This window comes from Bombina bombina, chromosome 1, assembly GCF_027579735.1.
Source record: "Bombina bombina isolate aBomBom1 chromosome 1, aBomBom1.pri, whole genome shotgun sequence".
Classification (NCBI taxonomy): Eukaryota; Metazoa; Chordata; class Amphibia; order Anura; family Bombinatoridae; genus Bombina; species Bombina bombina.
Genome location: NC_069499.1, coordinates 1,007,609,448 through 1,007,629,633, shown reverse-complemented (window position 1 = coordinate 1,007,629,633; position 20,186 = coordinate 1,007,609,448). Strand labels below are relative to the sequence as shown.

The following is a 20,186-nucleotide window of genomic DNA, read 5'->3' as shown; positions in this document are numbered from 1 at the left end:
TCCCCTAGTAATACACGGAGGTTCTCAAGCTTAAATTTAAAATTTGAAATTTCTGAATCCGGTCTCCCCGGATCAGAACCGTCACCGACAGAATGAAGCTCACCGACCTAATGTTCTGCAAATTGTGACGCAGTATGATACATGGCTCTCGTGTCATCAGCGCGCTCTGTCCTTAACCCAGAGCTATCGCGTTTGCCCCTTAATTCGGGCATATTATATAATACTTCTTTCATAACATTAGCCATACCATGTAAAGTGATTTGTAAGGGCCTAGATGTACTAGGTGTCTCAATCCTACGCATCTCCCGAGCGGGAGACGCAGGTACTGACACGTGAGGAGAGTTAGGCGGCATAACTTCCCCATCGTTGTCTGGTGCTAGCTTCTTTATCGGTACAGATTGACTTTTATTCAAAGCAATATCAATACAATTGGTACACATCGTTCTATTGGGCTCCACATTGGCTTTTGAACATGATGAACAAACAGTTTCCTCTGAATCAGACATGTTTAAAACAGACTTAGCAATGAAACTAACAAGCTTGGAAATCACTTTCAATAAGTTTACAAGCAATATAAAATATGCTGCAGCACTTCAAAAATACAGATATAATTAAACAATTCTTAACAAGAAGTGTATTATTAGCAGAGGATTGCACCCATTACCAAAAGGATGATTAACCCCTCAATACCCAAAACGGATAAAACAGATATCAATTAAGATTTTAACGCTTTTAATCACAGTCAGCACACTGTCACAGATCTGCTGTGACTGATTACCTCCCTCACAAATGAAATTTGCAGACCCCTGAGCTCTCTAGAGACGTCCTGGATCAAGGAGGAAGAAGCAGAAAGACTGTGCAATAATTTTAACTGCGCAACAAGGCGCTAAAACAAGGGCCCTCCCACTCCAATCACAACAGTGGGAGCCCTGATATAACTGTTTCCATGCAGAAAAATATGTTAGCCATGTGGAAAAAAATCATGCCCAAAGCGATTTATCACCAAAGTACCTCACAAAAACGAATAACATGCCAGTAAACGTTTTATTAAAAAACAACATTTTTCAATGTCATGCAAAGCTATCACTAAGCCTGCTACCAGTCGCTACCACTGCAGAGAAGGCTTAAGTATTATTTCAGTGTTAACAGTATTTTCTCAGTCAAATTCTAGTCTCTAGAATATAACTCGACTGCGCATACATTTATCAGCCTGATACCAGTTGCTACTACTGCATTTAAGGCTGTACTTACATCATATGGTAACAGCAGTATTTTCTTAGTCAATTCCATTCCCAGAAAATAAAGTACTGCACATACCTCATTTGCGGAGGACCCCGCATGCTATTCCCAGTTTCTGAAGTTACCCCACTCCTCAGAATGTCGAGAACAGCCAGTGGATCTTAGTTACGCCTGCTAAGATCATAGATAAAAAAACGCAGGCAGTTTCTTCTTCCAAATACTGCCTGAGATAGAAAAACAGCACACTCCGGTGCCATTTAAAATAACAAACTTTTGATTGAAGAATAGTTAAGTAAAAACTCCAGCTCCTCTCGCGACCTCCTTCTTTGTTGAGGGTTGCAAGAGAATGACTGGGTATGACATGTGAGGGGAGGAGCTATATAGCAGCTCTGCTTGGGTGATCCTCTTGCAACTTCCTGTTGGGAAGGAGAATATATCCCATAAGTAATGGATGACCCGTGGACTGAACACACTTAACAAGAGAAACATATATTTAGAACTTTACATATAAAGTGCCAAACCATATCTGAGAGTGTCTTAAATAAAAGAAAACATACTTACCAAAAGACACTCATCTACATAAAGTAGATAGCCAAACCAGTACTGAAACGAGAATCAGTAGAGGTAATGGTATATAAGAGTATATCTTCGATCTGAAAAGGGAGGTAGGAGATGAATCTCTACGACCGATAACAGAGAACCTATGAAATAGATCCGCCGTTAGGATGACCATTGTATTCAATAGGTAATACTCCCTTCACATCCCTCTGTCATTCACTGCACTCTGAGAGGAACCGGGCTTCAGCATGCTGAGAAGCGCATATCAATGTAGAAATCTAACCCAAACTTACTTCACCACCTCCATAGGAGGCAAAGTTTGTAAAACTGAATTGTGGGTGTGGTGGGGGGTGTATTTATAGGCATTTTGAGGTTTGGGAAACTTTGCCCCTCCTGGTAGGAATGTATATCCCATACGTCACTAGCTCATGGACTCTTGCCAATTACATGAAAGAAAATAGAGAGATGTAATTTCAAAATAAACATTCACAGCATTACTAGTCAAATCCCTAAACAGTGTTACTAGTTCAAAACGGACCCAGAAAAATAAGTCTATGAGTCGATTCTCTGGTCTGGTAAAATTCTATATTAATCATGTCAAAATTAAGAGGCCACTCATGGATTGACAATTTTTACTCTCATTAATTGACACTACAATATAGTGTACAGCTTTTTAAGCTTATGATTTCTCTCCATGCCTGAGAATTGGGCCCTATATTATTTGTACCTGGTCATTTCAAAGACTGCTCAAACATACCATGGCAATGAACCTGCCAATAAACCGAAAGTAGCGGAGATGGTCTGGATTAATATAGGATGCAGGATTGATTTGCAAGCAGTAATTATCCTTCCCCGCATATTCAAACAGGCAATACATGGGATTCAGCACTTCATGAGACAAGAGGAAGAACCATTCCCTAAAGAAGAAAAACAAACAAACAATAAATTAAGTGTTCTATACACACGTGTACACAATTGTTTTACATATACTCATATACATTTACCTAGCCACTCCTCCATAATCTAAACCTTCTTCTCCAGGAATAATGATCCACAATCTCCTTCTCAGGTCTTGAGCATTAAAGCTCATAATCTAGATGAAAAGAACATTTATACCTAAAATACATATACAGACAGAGGGCATTTATACCTAAAATACATATACAGACAGAGGGCGATACAAAATATTACATATATAAGACAAACATGACACTGTTTCCTGTATTAGAGATTCTCAGGGTGTTAGGTATGACATAATAAAAATGAAAGAAAAAAAATCAAAATGCTAGTAGATTCAATATAAAAGCATAAGAACTATCTTAAAGGAACATTAAATACCTAGCGATTACAAAAGTTTTTGGCAGTCTTGCAATAAACTAACATGCTGCATGCGTCTGAAAATGTTTTAAATGCTTTATAACCTTGGTAGTGCAAGTTTTCAATAGCCATACCCCACCCTCCACTTCTCTTCCTTGGAAGACCCTAAACTTGATACTGGAGCAGATAAGATTAGTCATGGTGATCATGTTAGCAAACTAGCCACTGTTTTGCAGTTCTTAAAGGGACGGCGTACTGTAAAAAAAAAACCTCCCCTTTAACGTGTTCCCAATTACCCCTTTTTCCTGCTGGAGTGTATGAAACTGGATATAAATTACTATTTGCTTTTATTTTGTCATTTAAAATAACTTTTTACCTTTAAAATCTCCACCTATACTATAGTAAATTGCAACAAAAAAGCTAGACAGAAAGAGGCATCAGAAGAAATGTACCCCCTAGCATGGAAGGGGAAGAAAGACACAGAAAGGCCCTTTTTAATGGGTGGTCCTGTCCCAGCTTTAAATAAAACAAACTCTTATCTGCTGCTTGCGTACACTGTCCCTTAAATTCCCAGCTGAAGCAACGTAAAACCAGATTTAGTGCAGGGCAATATTTGTGAAGTCTGCCAAGTGCACTATTAGTTCTAAGAATTGGAAAACTCAATTTTATATTACAATCTCAAAGTGCTTACTGTCCCTTTAAAATGTTTCTGGTGGCTTACTTAAGTTATTTTCAATTTAATATTGTTTAAAACCTAATGTGCTAGGGGTTTCCAACAGGTAAAAGTAAAATAGTGACATCCCATTAAATTCATTATTGCTCAAATATGTCTAAAAATATAAAAGTTGGGAATTACTGTTTTATATAGTATTGCTTGAAAATGCACTGCCTATACAAATTAAACAACATATTTAGTAACAAATTGACACTTTCCTAGATTTAGTTTTTACCTTTTAGTTAATGGAATGAATAATACTTTCACTGTTTTTCATTTGTTTTTTTGTTACAATTATTTGTTTGGAAAACAACATAAAACACTTACCTGCTGAAATGAGTCCTCAAATAGGGTTTTCCTGTTAACTGTGATTTTAATGTGCTGAGGCATGAAAAGTTGCTGTATGGAGAAAAGTTAAAAAAAAATGTTACAAAAAATAGCAATGACAAGCAAATTATGTGTAAATATTCTCCAGAATTGTGAATTCAACAAAAGGAAACTTCATGTACTAAACCAGGGCTGTCCAACAATGCAGTTTTGTGCACTCATAGATAGAGAGATTAAAGAGACGATTTACAGCACATGCAAAGCTGTGCAGATAGAAGGTTTTTGTACTTGTCCCAGAAAAACTGCAATTTGTAGAATTTGCTTTCTGAGTTCCAGGTACACTCAAAGGGACATACATGTTCCTTATGTTAGATCATTTTATTCTTGCATTTTAAATTGCCATCTTATAACTGTGTTTAACTCCTGCAAAGGGGTTAAACTTATGGCTAAAGTTATCTCTACAGGAGAAATACAGAAATAGAGATTTATATATCATTTCAGATCAGTGAGCTATCACTGGTATCAAAACCAGATACTGCACAAAGTCCTGAGTCTGAAATGAAAAAGAAAAGGAATACAGTACAGACGATTCAGTACCCTACCTAGATTCTGTGCTATCAGGGGAGTGGATAATTGCAAATGTTTAATATATCCCATAAAGAAGTTTTTTTTTTAAACACTGTCATTTGCATAGAGTGGTGATGAACCACTTTCCATAACAGTCATAACAGTTGTTAATCTTGCCCTGGCTGTCACACAAAGCAGTAGTAAGAAGCTTCCTGGCAGTCACATTTGTATTTCAAAAGGTACTCATGGGAAACACACATTTAGACATAAGTAGTGCAAACAAGTAGACATAAAAAAAAACTAATGAGGATTAACTTTGGCATTGTAACATGCTGTTATGTAACAAGTAAGTAACAACAGAGTCCAGAAGTGGCAAACTGTTAACGCATTAAAAATATTTTGACCTGAAATACATAACCTAGACTGCATCGGAGAGCAGCAAGAGTGTGCTCTATTGTGTGTCTACAGGGTAGGCAGTACAGCATATTATTGGCTATACTCCTCACCTGAAGTAAAAAAAAAAAAAAAAAAAAAAAAAAAAAAGAAGCTTTAAAGTGGATTAGGAATGTACTAGGCAAATGCTTTGAGTGCTAGTGAATAAAGCACCCTAGCCTCAGATAATGTTCGCATTCATTAATGTTTAAAACAAAAACACTATGGCCAAATACAAACCAAAACATTGTATTGGTGAAACATATGTTGTAAGTTATGTCTACGTAACTGCATAAATAAGAAGCTTTGGAAAGTGCTTTTACATCAGACTAAAACATGGTAAAAGTTGCAGGTAGTATTTATAAATGAAGACACCCTTGTGTGGGTAAATAACACACTACAGATCTTTTTTTCTGCTATTGAAGCTTCCCTTGAAGTCTATTTTTTTTAAATAAAGTATTAGAGTATTAGTATTATGATTCACTGAGTCAAGTAAATTTTTATCTCTAGGTAATGGGTTTAAGATTGTAATTGCAACATATAGATAGGATTTATTCATTCTTTTAGTGCAACAGAAAAACCATATCAGTCAAGGATCCTACCTGACACCAAAATCGGAAGTATTGAACTTTGGCTTTAAAGTCCCGCACATATGCAATCTGGGGTCCATTATCCCTGTAGGAAGGGGATGAAAGAGGATGTTATGTTAAAAGATGAATGTTAAAAATCAGAGGAAGCAAAAAAAGGGTATCACCCAAAGAAACTGAAAAGAACATATCTAGGTTCCTACTTTATCCCCATTACCATCAACCTACTTTGGAAACAATGTGACCATTTAAGTGTGACTATGGTGGTCACTACGACAAATTGCCATTTCATAGTGTTTAAACTAGCCTGAAAAATATACAAGTCATTAATCTACATCTCCCTATATATAGCCATTAATTTACCTTTGTCATGCAATTTTTTCCACTGTCACATTTTCTTTTTATTTACAATGGGCAACCCTAACTTCTAGTAGCCATGTATTTCATGTTTTGGATAAGTGTCATGTCACGTAACATCACATTTACTTGCATAAGGAGAGGAGAGCGGAGATCTGCAGCAGACAGCTGCCAGTCAAATATAAATTTTGGTGTATAGGTAGCAATGTATTTTAATAGATAGTTACCTTGAAAATTATGTATTAATATGTTGAAAATAAAGTATTTGGTAAAATATAAAAAAATGTACTATCCCACACAGATTCTTATAGGTGAAGCGCTCACTTCCACCAGGCAAAGAGTTTAGCAGCGCAATGGAGAGTGAGTGTTGCGAAATCTCTCAAATGCTGGGACATACAATGCCGCACCAGGTGTGTCTACTCCACACACAAATCAGTAAACAAGTATCCAGAGGAGGTGGGCACTGGTTCTCAGCAATAATGAACGATCCACAGCAGGATAAAAAAGGTTCAAAATGTATTAATCCAGTTTAAAAACATACGAGGTGAAACTCCATAAGAGCAATCAAATGTACACACAGGTAAGTGTAGTCCAGTCCTAACGCAGACACGTTTCGTGCGCATGCGCACTTGGTCACTGCATACCGGTGACTGGACTACTCACATTTATACCAATTATATAAAATACCTGTGCGATGACTCAGAAAAGACAAAGTGTAAACATTATACAGTGTGATATCTTATGATATAAATTTATATAATCAGTTTTTAGACTAATATAATTACTTTATACACAATATTTAAGTCCCCACATAATATATGGTCATATCATAAGTTTACATTATAATGTTAATCCTACCTAGCAATAAATAGAGAAATAGAGGGATTTCTATTTAAAGGGCCATACTACCCAAATGTTGAAATACTTGAAAGTGCTACAGCATAGCTGTAAAAAGCGGACTAGAAAATATCACCTGAACATCTCTATGTAAAAAAGAAAGATATTTTACCTCAAAAGTTCCTCAGTAGCCACATCCCATTGTAAAGGACTTCTAAGCAGCATATCATTATGTCTGTCCCGGGACAGCTAAGGGGTTGAGCCTCGTGCACTCTCATGTTATTTCCCTATTCAGTTTAAAGGACGTTTACTATGAAATCTTGTGAGAGTTAAGTCAAATCTCATGAGATCACAGCAAAAGAGTTCATGACCTCAGCACGGTTGATGCTGATTGGCTGCAGTTCATTTCTTCATTTTTTTTTTATTTTTCTTTACCTGCAGCTGGGAGCAGCTGAGTATAACTTTTTACACAGAACTTACTCTGCTGAGCTGAGGATGTTGTGAGGTAAAATATCTTCCTTTTTTACATAGAGATGCTCAGGTGATATTTTCCTGTCAGCTTTTTACAGTTATACTGCATCAGTTTCAAGTGATTTAGCATATGAGTATTATGTCCCTTTAACCCCTTAATGACCGGACCATTTTTAAATTTTATTACCCTTAATGACAATGGCTATTTTTACATCTATGCGGTGTTTGTGTTTAGCTGTAATTTTCCTTTTACTCATTTACTGTACCCACACATATTATATACCGTTTTTCTCGCCATTAAATGGACTTTCTAAAGATACAATTATTTTCCTCATATCTTATAATTTACTATAAAAAAATATATAAAATATGAGGAAAAAATTGAAAAAAACACACTTTTTCTTACTTTGACCCCCAAAATCTGTTACACATCTACAACCACCAAAAAACACCTATTCTAAATAGTTTCTAAATTTTGTCCCGAGTTTAGAAATACACAATGTTTACATGTTCTTTGCTTTTTTTGCAAGTTATAGGGCCATAAATACAAGTAGCACTTTGCTATTTCCAAACCACTTTTTTTCAAAATTAGCGCTAGCTACATTGGAACACTGATATCTCTCAGGAAACCCTCAATATCCCTTGACATGTATATATTTTTTAATTAGAAGACATCCCAAAGTATTGATCTAGGCCCATTTTGGTATATTTCATGCCACCATTTCACCGCCAAATGCAATCAAATAAAAGAAATTGTTGACTTTTCACAAATTTTTTCACAAACTTTAGGTTTCTCGCTGAATTTATTTACAAACAACTTATGCAATTATGGCATAAATGGTTGTAAATACTTCTCTGGGATCCCCTTTGTTCAGAAATAGCAGACATATATGGCTTTGGCGTTGCTTTTTGGTAATTAGAAGGCAGCTAAATGCCGCTGCACACCACATGTATATTATGCCCAGCAGTGAAGGGGTTAATTAGGGAGCTTGTAAGGAGCTTTTAGGTTTAATTTTAGCTTTAGTGTAGTGTAGTAGACAACCCAAATTATTGATCTAGGCCCATTTTGGTATATTTCATGCCACCATTTCACCGCCAAATACGATCGAATAAAAAACAAATGTTAAATTTTTCACAATTTTAGGTTTCTCACTGAAATTATTTACAAACAGCTTGTGCAATTATGGCACAAATGGTTGTAAATGCTTCTCTAGGATCCCCTTTGTTCAGAAATAGCAGACATATATGGCTTTGGCGTTGCTTTTTGGTAATAATAAGGCCGTTAAATGCTGCTGCGCACCACACTTTAATATGCCCATCAGTTAAGGGGTTAGATAGCTTGTAGGGTTAATTTTTAGCTTTAGTGTAGAGATCAGCCTCCCACCTGACACATCCCACCCCCTGATCCCCCCTGACCCCCCCTCAAACAGCTCTCTTCCCTCCCCCACCTCACAATTGTCACCGCCATCTTAAGTACTGGCAGAAAGTCTGCCAGTACTGAAATAAAAAGCATTTTTTTTTTATTTATTTTTTTCTTCATACAGTCTGCAGTAATGGATCCCCTCTTACCCCACAACCTCCCTGATCCCCCCATACATCTCTCTAACCCTCCCCTGGACCCCCCTCTACCTATTTGCCGCCATCTTGGGTACTAGCAGCTGTCTGCCAGTACCCAATTTGCCCCCAAAAATTGTTTTTTTTTAATTTTTTATATAAAACATTTCTTTTCTGTAGTGTAGCTGGCCCCCCTCAACAATCTACACCCCTCCCAGATCCCTTACTAAACAACAAAGATCCCCCTCTGCATCTGCATCGTTCTTTTTTTATACTGTGATGCATATTTTGCGTGCGCTCGCACACGCGCGCACACGCCTCCCACGCCCCCCTCGCCGCAACCGCCCCCCTGGCCGCAACTGCAATGACAGATCGGATACTACTGAGTTATTAGAAAATATTAAAGAGTGTAACATCATCACGGAAGCAGCTCCCACCCACCAACGTGAAAGGATTGTTTTAGCGTCAATGGCCGATGCAGAGAGGGCTACAGAGTGGCCCTTTCTGCATCGGTGGGTAAAATAGGGGATTGCAGTAATGTCTCAATATTGAGGCATCACTACAATCCCTTGGAAGCAGCTGGAAGCGATCATGATCGCTTCCAGCACTTCAAAAAACAGAGGACGTACCAGGTACGTCAATTGTCATTAAGGGAAGTATTTGCTATGACGTACCTGGTACGTCCTCTGTCATTAAGGGGTTAATATCATAAAATTGAAATTAAATTCCCAAAAATTCGATGTCTCCCTAACAATAAATGAAAAATACAAGCTACTTTAGTATACTCAATGAGTGCAGGACATTTCTATTTTAAATAGACATGTTGGAAAAAATAATGTAAAGTCTATTATTAATGGTACTAATATTCTTAAGTACTACATATTATCCATTCCTAACTTAAATGACATACTATATGAAAAGATCAAGATCCCTCCTCATATTGATCCCTAGAGGGATGGATGTTTTAAGGGAGAACATCCAGTAGACCTCTTTTGTTTAGTTTACACTCTCTGTTACCCCCTATCTTCCATGCAGGGACATGATCAATGCCCTGCAAAGTTAATGAGGATGTGTCAGAAGAGTGCATGGTTTTAAAATGTCTTGAGACTGGTGTATCTGATTCTGGATCCTCTATGGATCTTAAATATTCAAGAAATCTGTCTTTTAAGGCCCTTTTAGTTTTCCTAGTGTACTGTATCTGACATAAGTGGCAGGTAAATAAGTAGACCACATGAGTGGTATGGCATTTAATATTATATCTCTGTCCTGTTGTACAAGATTTTCTGAGTCATCGCACAGGTATTTTATATAATTGGTATACATATACCTTTAAATGTTGGATATTTAAATGTGAGTAGTCCAGTCACCAGTATGCAGTGACCAAGTGCGCATGCGCACGGAATGCGTCTGCATTAGGACTGGACTACACTTACCTGTGTGTACATTTGATTGCTCTTATGGAGTTTCACCTTGTATGTTTTTAAACTGGATTAATACATTTTGAACCTGTTTTATCCTGCTGTGGATCGTTCATTTTTGCTGAGAACCAGTGCGCACCTCCTCTGGATACCTATAAAAAAAATGTAAGCAGGTTGAGTTTAGAAGTTTATTATTGGCCAGCAATAATGGACCATTCCCCAGAAAACTGTATAAATCTACTAATACCAGTTATCAGGATCCCTTGCCCATCACTCACAGTGCAGATTTTCCAGTTCGAGGGTCAATATATGTGGTTGTTCTCCTATTGTGATCCACAAAGTATGGGACGCCATCCACAGTAAATCTCATCTCCCATCCTTCAGGCAAGGGTTTTTCATTCAGCTGACTGAAACATGGGATAAATGGAAATTATGCATGCAGTTGCAGATTTAGTTAATTTAGCACATCATATATAAACATCAGGGCACTGCAGTTTGTGAAAATATCATACTAACATTCTGTCACATTCAATCATTTACACTTCTTGACTTGTTTTAACCATGATTTGATTAAAAAGCTCTTAAAGCCTTCCTTTGTTTAAGTTTTCCTTTTTTATTCAACACAGAAAACTCAACTTTTATATCTAGCATTATATTCATACATGTTCTGAGTGAAAGCTTATAAAAAGTCAATGAATCTAGAAAAAACAGTTAAAAATAAAGGCATCTGCTTGGAGATATGCAGAAACATCAAACACACTATTCAATGGGACACACATCCTCCTCCTGCCTATTCCCCACCTCCATTTTAGCCTTTAGCCGAGTGAGGAGGGGGGCAGAAGGCAAGAAGGAAGAGATCCAGACTGAAAAAGCACACGCACTAAATTAAGCAGGATGGGTATAATAGTGATATCATACAGAATGTTAAGAAGGGGATTCTACAATAAAAAAATCATGCTCTCTCTTAAGCAGGATAGCACATGTAACTGAAGATTCTAGACAACCTGGCCTGTATCAAAGCAATGAGAATCACCATATGGGAGAATATATCAGTATGAATACCAGCACAGGACCATAACCAAGAATCAGGATAAAAACAAAAAACAAGCTATTAAAAAGAAACAACGAACTGGAAGGAAACCTTCCAAAGGCAGTCTCAGGAGAGGCAAATATACTAAAAGAGAAGGTACTGTTAATAAATACCTTTTATAAATTTTGTTTTCTTTCTTAGGTGGTGAGAGTCCATTACTCCTAGGAAATAAAATCCACCTAATTTCCAGACACTGCTACCTGGTGAACTTTCCTACCAAAAGCTGCTTCTGCAGAAGCAAAAAACATCATTTATGTAAGTACTTACCTGATAAATTCATTTATTTCATAATAGCAAGAGTCCATGTGCTAGTGACGTATGGGATATACATTTCTACCAGGAGGGGCAAAGTTTCCCAAACCTTAAAATGCCTATAAATACACCCCTCACCACACCCACAATTCAGTTTAACGAATAGCCAAGAAGTGGGGTGATAAGAAAGGAGCGAAAGCATAAAAAAATAAGGAATTGGAATAATTGTGCTTTATACAAAAGAAAAAACATAACCACCACAAAAAGGGTGGGCCTCATGGACTCTTGCTAATATGAAAGAAATGAATTTATCAGGTAAGTACTTACATAAATTATGTTTTCTTTCATGTAATTAGCAAGAGTCCATGAGCTAGTGACGTATGGGATAGCAGATACCCAAGATGTGGAACTTCCACGCAAGAGTCACTAGAGAGGGAGGAATAAAATAAAGCCAGCCAATTCTGCTGAAAAAAATAATCCACAACCCAAATCAAAAGTTTTAATCTTATAATGAAAAAAACTGAAATTATAAGCAAACGATTCAAACAGAAACAACTGCCTGAAGTACTTTTCTACCAAAAACTGCTTCAGAAGAAGAAAACACATCAAAAATGGCAGAATTTAGTAAAAGTATGCAAAGAAGACCAAGTCATTGCTTTGCAAATGTGATCAACAGAAGCTTCATTCTTAAAAAGCCAGGGAAGTAGAAACTTACCTAGTAGAATGAGCCGTAATCCTCTGAGGCGGGAATCCACCCGACTCCAAATAAGCATGATGAATCAAAAGTTTAACCAAGATGCCAAATAAATGGCAGAAGCCTTTTGATCTTCCTAAAACCAGAAAAGATAACAAATAGACTAGAAGTCTGTCTGAAATCTGAATAGCTTCAACATAGGAAAAACTCTTACCATATCCAAAGAATGAAAGAATCTTAGGAAAACAATAATTCCTCCCTAATGTAGTTAGAATTTACAACTTTAGGTAAGAATTGAAATGAGGACAGCAAAAAGCACCTTACCCTGATGAAAAAATCAGAAAAAGATTCACAAGAAAACAAAATTTATGCTTACCTGATAAATTCCTTTCTCCTGTAGTGTGGTCAGTCCACGGGTCATCATTACTTCTGGGATATTAACTCCTCCCCAACAGGAAGTGCAAGAGGATTCACCCAGCAGAGCTGCTATATAGCTCCTCCCCTCTACGTCACCTCCAGTCATTCGACCAAGGACCAACGAGAAAGGAGAAGCCAAAGGGTGTAGTGGTGACTGGAGTATAATTCAAATTTTTTTTTACCTGCCATAAAAAACAGGGCGGGCCGTGGACTGACCACACTACAGGAGAAAGGAATTTATCAGGTAAGCATAAATTTTGTTTTCTCCTGTTAAGTGTGGTCAGTCCACGGGTCATCATTACTTCTGGGATACCAATACCAAAGCTAAAGTACACGGATGACGGGAGGGACAGGCAGGCTCTTTATACGGAAGGAACCACTGCCTGAAGAACCTTTCTCCCAAAAACAGCCTCCGAAGAAGCAAAAGTGTCAAATTTGTAAAATTTGGAAAAAGTATGAAGAGAAGACCAAGTTGCAGCCTTGCAAATCTGTTCAACAGAAGCCTCATTCTTAAAGGCCCAAGTGGAAGCCACAGCTCTAGTAGAATGTGCTGAAATTCTTTCAGGAGGCTGCTGTCCAGCAGTCTCATAGGCTAACCGTATTATGCTACGAAGCCAAAAAGAGAGAGAGGTAGCCGAAGCTTTTTGACCTCTCCTCTGACCAGAATAAACGACAAACAGGGAAGACGTTTGTCGAAAATCCTTAGTTGCCTGTAGATAAAATTTCAGGGCACGGACTACATCTAGATTGTGTAGCAGACGTTCCTTCTTCGAAGAAGGATTAGGACACAAAGATGGAACCACAATCTCTTGATTGATATTCCTGTTAGTGACCACCTTAGGTAGGAACCCAGGTTTAGTACGCAGAACTACCTTGTCTGAATGAAAAATCAGATAAGGAGAATCACAATGTAAGGCAGATAACTCAGAGACTCTACGAGCCGAGGAAATCGCCATTAAAAACAGAACTTTCCAAGATAACAGCTTGATATCAATGGAATGAAGGGGTTCAAACGGAACACCCTGTAAAACATTAAGAACTAAGTTCAAACTCCATGGTGGAGCAACAGTTTTAAACACAGGCTTGATCCTAGCTAAAGCCTGACAAAAAGCTTGAACGTCCGGAACTTCTGACAGACGTTAGTGTAAAAGAATGGACAGAGCTGAAATCTGTCCCTTTAAGGAACTAGCGGATAAACCCTTTTCTAAACCTTCTTGTAGAAAAGACAATATCCTCGGAATCCTAACCTTACTCCATGAGTAACTCTTGGATTCGCACCAATATAAGTATTTGCGCCATATCTTATGGTAAATCTTTCTGGTAACAGGCTTCCTAGCCTGTATTAAGGTATCAATAACTGACTCAGAAAAACCACGTTTTGATAAAAACAGAATTTATGTTTACCTGATAAATTACTTTCTCCAACGGTGTGTCCGGTCCACGGCGTCATCCTTACTTGTGGGATATTCTCTTCCCCAACAGGAAATGGCAAAGAGCCCAGCAAAGCTGGTCACATGATCCCTCCTAGGCTCCGCCTACCCCAGTCATTCGACCGACGTTAAGGAGGAATATTTGCATAGGAGAAACCATATGATACCGTGGTGACTGTAGTTAAAGAAAATAAATCATCAGACCTGATTAAAAAACCAGGGCGGGCCGTGGACCGGACACACCGTTGGAGAAAGTAATTTATCAGGTAAACATAAATTCTGTTTTCTCCAACATAGGTGTGTCCGGTCCACGGCGTCATCCTTACTTGTGGGAACCAATACCAAAGCTTTAGGACACGGATGATGGGAGGGAGCAAATCAGGTCACCTAGATGGAAGGCACCACGGCTTGCAAAACCTTTCTCCCAAAAATAGCCTCAGAAGAAGCAAAAGTATCAAACTTGTAAAATTTGGTAAAAGTGTGCAGTGAAGACCAAGTCGCTGCCCTACATATCTGATCAACAGAAGCCTCGTTCTTGAAGGCCCATGTGGAAGCCACAGCCCTAGTGGAATGAGCTGTGATTCTTTCGGGAGGCTGCCGTCCGGCAGTCTCGTAAGCCAATCTGATGATGCTTTTAATCCAAAAAGAGAGAGAGGTAGAAGTTGCTTTTTGACCTCTCCTTTTACCGGAATAAACAACAAACAAGGAAGATGTTTGTCTAAAATCCTTTGTAGCGTCTAAATAGAATTTTAGAGCGCGAACAACATCCAAATTGTGCAACAAACGTTCCTTCTTTGAAACTGGTTTCGGGCACAGAGAAGGTACGATAATCTCCTGGTTAATGTTTTTGTTAGAAACAACTTTTGGAAGAAAACCAGGTTTAGTACGTAAAACCACCTTATCTGCATGGAACACCAGATAAGGAGGAGAACACTGCAGAGCAGATAATTCTGAAACTCTTCTAGCAGAAGAAATTGCAACCAAAAACAAAACTTTCCAAGATAATAACTTAATATCAACGGAATGTAAGGGTTCAAACGGAACCCCCTGAAGAACTGAAAGAACTAAGTTGAGACTCCAAGGAGGAGTCAAAGGTTTGTAAACAGGCTTGATTCTAACCAGAGCCTGAACAAAGGCTTGAACATCTGGCACAGCTGCCAGCTTTTTGTGAAGTAACACAGACAAGGCAGAAATCTGTCCCTTCAGGGAACTTGCAGATAATCCTTTTTCCAATCCTTCTTGAAGGAAGGATAGAATCTTAGGAATCTTAACCTTGTCCCAAGGGAATCCTTTAGATTCACACCAACAGATATATTTTTTCCAAATTTTGTGGTAAATCTTTCTAGTTACAGGCTTTCTGGCCTGAACAAGAGTATCGATAACAGAATCTGAGAACCCTCGCTTCGATAAGATCAAGCGTTCAATCTCCAAGCAGTCAGCTGGAGTGAGACCAGATTCGGATGTTCGAACGGACCTTGAACAAGAAGGTCTCGTCTCAAAGGTAGCTTCCATGGTGGAGCCGATGACATTTCTTGATTGAATAATAAAAACTACAGTTAAACACTAAAAAACTCTAAGCCATCTCCGTGGAGATGTTGCCTGTACAACGGCAAAGAGAATGACTGGGGTAGGCGGAGCCTAGGAGGGATCATGTGACCAGCTTTGCTGGGCTCTTTGCCATTTCCTGTTGGGGAAGAGAATATCCCACAAGTAAGGATGACGCCGTGGACCGGACACACCTATGTTGGAGAAATCAAGCGTTCAATTTCCAAGCAGTCAGCTTCAGAGAAATTAGATTTTGATGTTTGAAGGGACCCTGGATCAGAAGGTCCTGTTTCAGAGGTAGAGACCAAGGTGGACAGGATGACATGTCCACTAGATCTGCATACCAAGTCCTGCGTGGCCATGCAGGTGCTATTAGAATCACTGATGCTCTCTCCTGTTTGATTCTGGCAATCAAGCGAGGAAGCATCGGGAAGGGTGGAAACACATAAGCCATCCCGAAGGTCCAAGGTGCTGTCAAAGCATCTATCAGAACCGCTCCCGGATCCCTGGATCTGGACCCGTAACGAGGAAGCTTGGTGTTCTGTCGAGACGCCATGAGATCTATCTCTGGTTTGCCCCAACATCGAAGTATTTGGGCAAAGACCTCCGGATGAAGTTCCCACTCCCCCGGATGAAAAGTCTGACGACTTAGGAAATCCGCCTCCCTGTTCTCCACTCCCGGGATGTGGATTGCTGACAGGTGGCAAGAGTGAGACTCTGCCCAGCGAATTATCTTTGATACTTCCATCATTGCTAGGGAGCTTCTTGTCCCTCCCTGATGGTTGATGTAAGCTACAGTCGTGATGTTGTCCGACTGAAACCTGATGAACCCCCGAGTTGTTAACTGGGGCCAAGCCAGAAGGGCATTGAGAACTGCTCTCAATTCCAGAATGTTTATTGGTAGGAGACTCTCCTCCTGATTCCATTGTCCCTGAGCCTTCAGAGAATTTCAGACAGCGCCCAAACCTAGTAGGCTGGCGTCTGTTGTTACAATTGTCCAGTCCGGCCTGCTGAATGGCATCCCCCTGGACAGATGTGGCCGAGAAAGCCACCATAGAAGAGAATTTCTGGTCTCTTGATCCAGATTCAGAGTAGGGGACAAGTCTGAGTAATCCCCATTCCACTGACTTAGCATGCACAATTGCAGCGGTCTGAGATGTAGGCGTGCAAAGGGTACTATGTCCATTGCCGCTACCATTAAGCCGATCACCTCCATGCATTGAGCTACTGACGGGTGTTGAATGGAATGAAGGACACGGCATGCATTTTGAAGCTTTGTTAACCTGTCTTCTGTCAGGTAAATCTTCATTTCTACAGAATCTATAAGAGTCCCCAAGAAGGGAACTCTTGTGAGTGGAAAGAGAGAACTCTTCTTTTCGTTCACCTTCCATCCATGCGACCTTAGAAATGCCAGTACTAACTCTGTATGAGACTTGGCAGTTTGAAAGCTTGAAGCTTGTATCAGAATGTCGTCTAGGTACAGAGCTACCGAAATTCCTCGCGGTCTTAGTACCGCCAGAAGAGCACCCAGAACCTTTGTGAAGATTCTTGGAGCCGTAGCCAATCCGAATGGAAGAGCTACAAACTGGTAATGCCTGTCTAGAAAGGCAAACCTTAGATACCGGTAATGATCTTTGTGAATCGGTATGTGAAGGTAAGCATCCTTTAAGTCCACTGTGGTCATGTACTGACCCTTTTGGATCATGGGTAAAATTGTCCGAATAGCTTCCATTTTGAACGATGGAACTCTTAGGAATTTGTTTAGGATCTTTAAATCCAAGATTGGCCTGAAAGTTCCCTCTTTTTTGGGAACCACAAACAGATTTGAGTAAAACCCTTGTCCTTGTTCCGACCGCGGAACCGGATGGATCACTCCCATTAATAAAAGATCTTGTACGCAGCGTAGAAACGCCTCTTTCTTTATGTGGTTTGTTGATAACCTTGACAGATGAAATCTCCCTCTTGGGGGAGAGGATTTGAAGTCCAGAAGGTATCCCTGAGATATGATCTCTAACGCCCAGGGATCCTGGACATCTCTTGCCCAAGCCTGGGCGAAGAGAGAAAGTCTGCCCCCCACTAGGTCCGTTCCCGGATCGGGGGCCCTCGATTCATGCTGTCTTAGGGGCAGCAGCAGGTTTCCTGGCCTGCTTGCCCTTGTTCCAGGACTGGTTAGGTCTCCAGCCTTGTCTGTAGCGAGCAACAGCTCCTTCATGTTTTGGTGCAGAGGAAGTTGATGCTGCTCCTGCTTTGAAATTACGAAAGGAACGAAAATTAGACTGTCTAGCCTTAGGTTTGGCTCTGTCTTGAGGCAGGGCATGGCCTTTACCTCCTGTAATGTCAGCGATAATTTCTTTCAACCCGGGCCCGAATAAGGTCTGCCCTTTGAAAGGTATATTAAGTAATTTAGATTTAGAAGTAACGTCAGCTGACCAGGATTTTAGCCACAGTGCTCTGCGCGCCTGAATGGCGAATCCGGAATTCTTAGCCGTAAGTTTAGTTAAATGTACTACGGCATCCGAAATAAAAGAGTTAGCTAACTTAAGGGCTTTAAGCTTGTGTGTAATCTCATCTAATGGAGCTGATTCCAGTGTCTCTTCCAGAGACTCAAACCAAAATGCTGCTGCAGCCGTGACAGGCGCAATGCATGCAAGAGGTTGCAATATAAAACCTTGTTGAACAAACATTTTCTTAAGGTAACCCTCTAACTTTTTATCCATTGGATCTGAAAAGGCACAGCTATCCTCCACCGGGATAGTGGTACGGTTAGCTAAAGTAGAAACTGCTCCCTCCACCTTAGGGACCGTTTGCCATAAGTCCCGTGTGGTGGTGTCTATTGGAAACATCTTTCTAAATATCGGAGGGGGTGAGAACGGCACACCGGGTCTATCCCACTCCTTAGTAACAATTTCAGTAAGTCTCTTAGGTATAGGAAAAACGTCAGTACTCGACGGTACCGCAAAATATTTATCCAACCTACACATTTTCTCTGGTATTGCAACTGTGTTACAATCATTCAGAGCCGCTAACACCTCCCCTAGTAATACACGGAGGTTTTCCAGCTTAAATTTAAAATTTGAAATATCTGAATCCAGTTTGTTTGGATCAGAACCGTCACCCGCAGAATGAAGCTCTCCGTCCTCATGTTCTGCAAATTGTGACGCAGTGTCTGACATGGCCCTAATATTATCAGCGCACTCTGTTCTCACCCCAGAGTGATCACGCTTACCTCTTAGTTCTGGTAATTTAGCCAAAACTTCAGTCATAACAGTAGCCATATCCTGTAATGTGATTTGTAATGGCCGCCCAGATGTACTCGGCGCTACAATATCACGCACCTCCCGAGCGGGAGATGCAGGTACTGACACGTGAGGCGAGTTAGTCGGCATAACTCTCCCCTCGTTGTTTGGTGAAATATGTTGAATTTGTACAGATTGACTTTTATTTAAAGTAGCATCAATGCAGTTAGTACATAAATTTCTATTGGGCTCCACTTTGGCTTTAGCACATATAGCACAGATATCTTCCTCTGAATCAGACATGTTTAACACACTAGCAAATAAACTAGCAACTTGGAAATACTTGTCAAGTAATTTACTATAATATGAAAACGCACTGTGCCTATAAGAAGCACAGAAAAAGTTATGACAGTTGAAAATTAATAAACTGAAAAGTTATAGCATCAAATCTTTGTAAAAAACACAATTTTAGCAAAGGATTGCTCCCATTAGCAAAGGATAACTAACCCTGATAGCAGAAAAAAAATACAGAAATAAACGTTTTTTTATCACAGTCAACTACAATCTCACAGCTCTGCTGTGAGTGATTACCTCCCTCAAAACAAGTTTTGAAGACCCCTGAGTTCTGTAGAGATGAACCGGATCATGCAGGGAAGACAAACTTCTGACTGAATTTTTTGATGCGTAGCAAAAGCGCCAAAAAAGGCCCCTCCCCCTCACACACAACAGTGAGAGAGATCAGTAAACTGTCATAAATTAAATAAAAACGACTGCCAAGTGGAAAAAATAGTGCCCAAAACATTTTTTCACCCAGTACCTCAGAAAATTAAACGATTTTACATGCCAGCAAAAAACGTTTAACATTAAATAAATTAAGTGTTATTAAAAAGCCTGTTGCTAGTCCCTGCAAATTAGGCTAAAGTCTTATGCATACAGTATAATTCCAGTGAAGAGACATTCCCCAGAATACTGAAGTGTAAAATATACATACATGACAGCCTGATACCAGTTGCTGCTACTGCATTTAAGGCTGAGTTTACATTATATCGGTATGGCAGAATTTTCTCATCAATTCCATTGTCAGAAAATAATAAGCTGCTACATACCTCTTTGCAGATTAATCTGCCCGCTGTCCCCTGATCT

At 39.5% G+C, this 20,186-nt stretch overlaps 1 protein-coding gene across 1 annotated transcript in view; it reads right to left on the bottom strand.

Annotated features, from left to right (window-relative positions):
* Positions 1-20,186, bottom strand: part of ITCH (itchy E3 ubiquitin protein ligase) — a gene marked incomplete at its 5' end in the record, with an annotated part of 589,083 nt that overhangs the window by 242,070 nt on the left and 326,827 nt on the right. Inside the window, 5 exon segments of the mRNA XM_053713073.1 lie at positions 2,555-2,714; positions 2,802-2,890; positions 4,157-4,228; positions 5,758-5,830; positions 10,658-10,786. Coding sequence (XP_053569048.1) covers positions 2,555-2,714; positions 2,802-2,890; positions 4,157-4,228; positions 5,758-5,830; positions 10,658-10,786 — 523 coding nt within the window.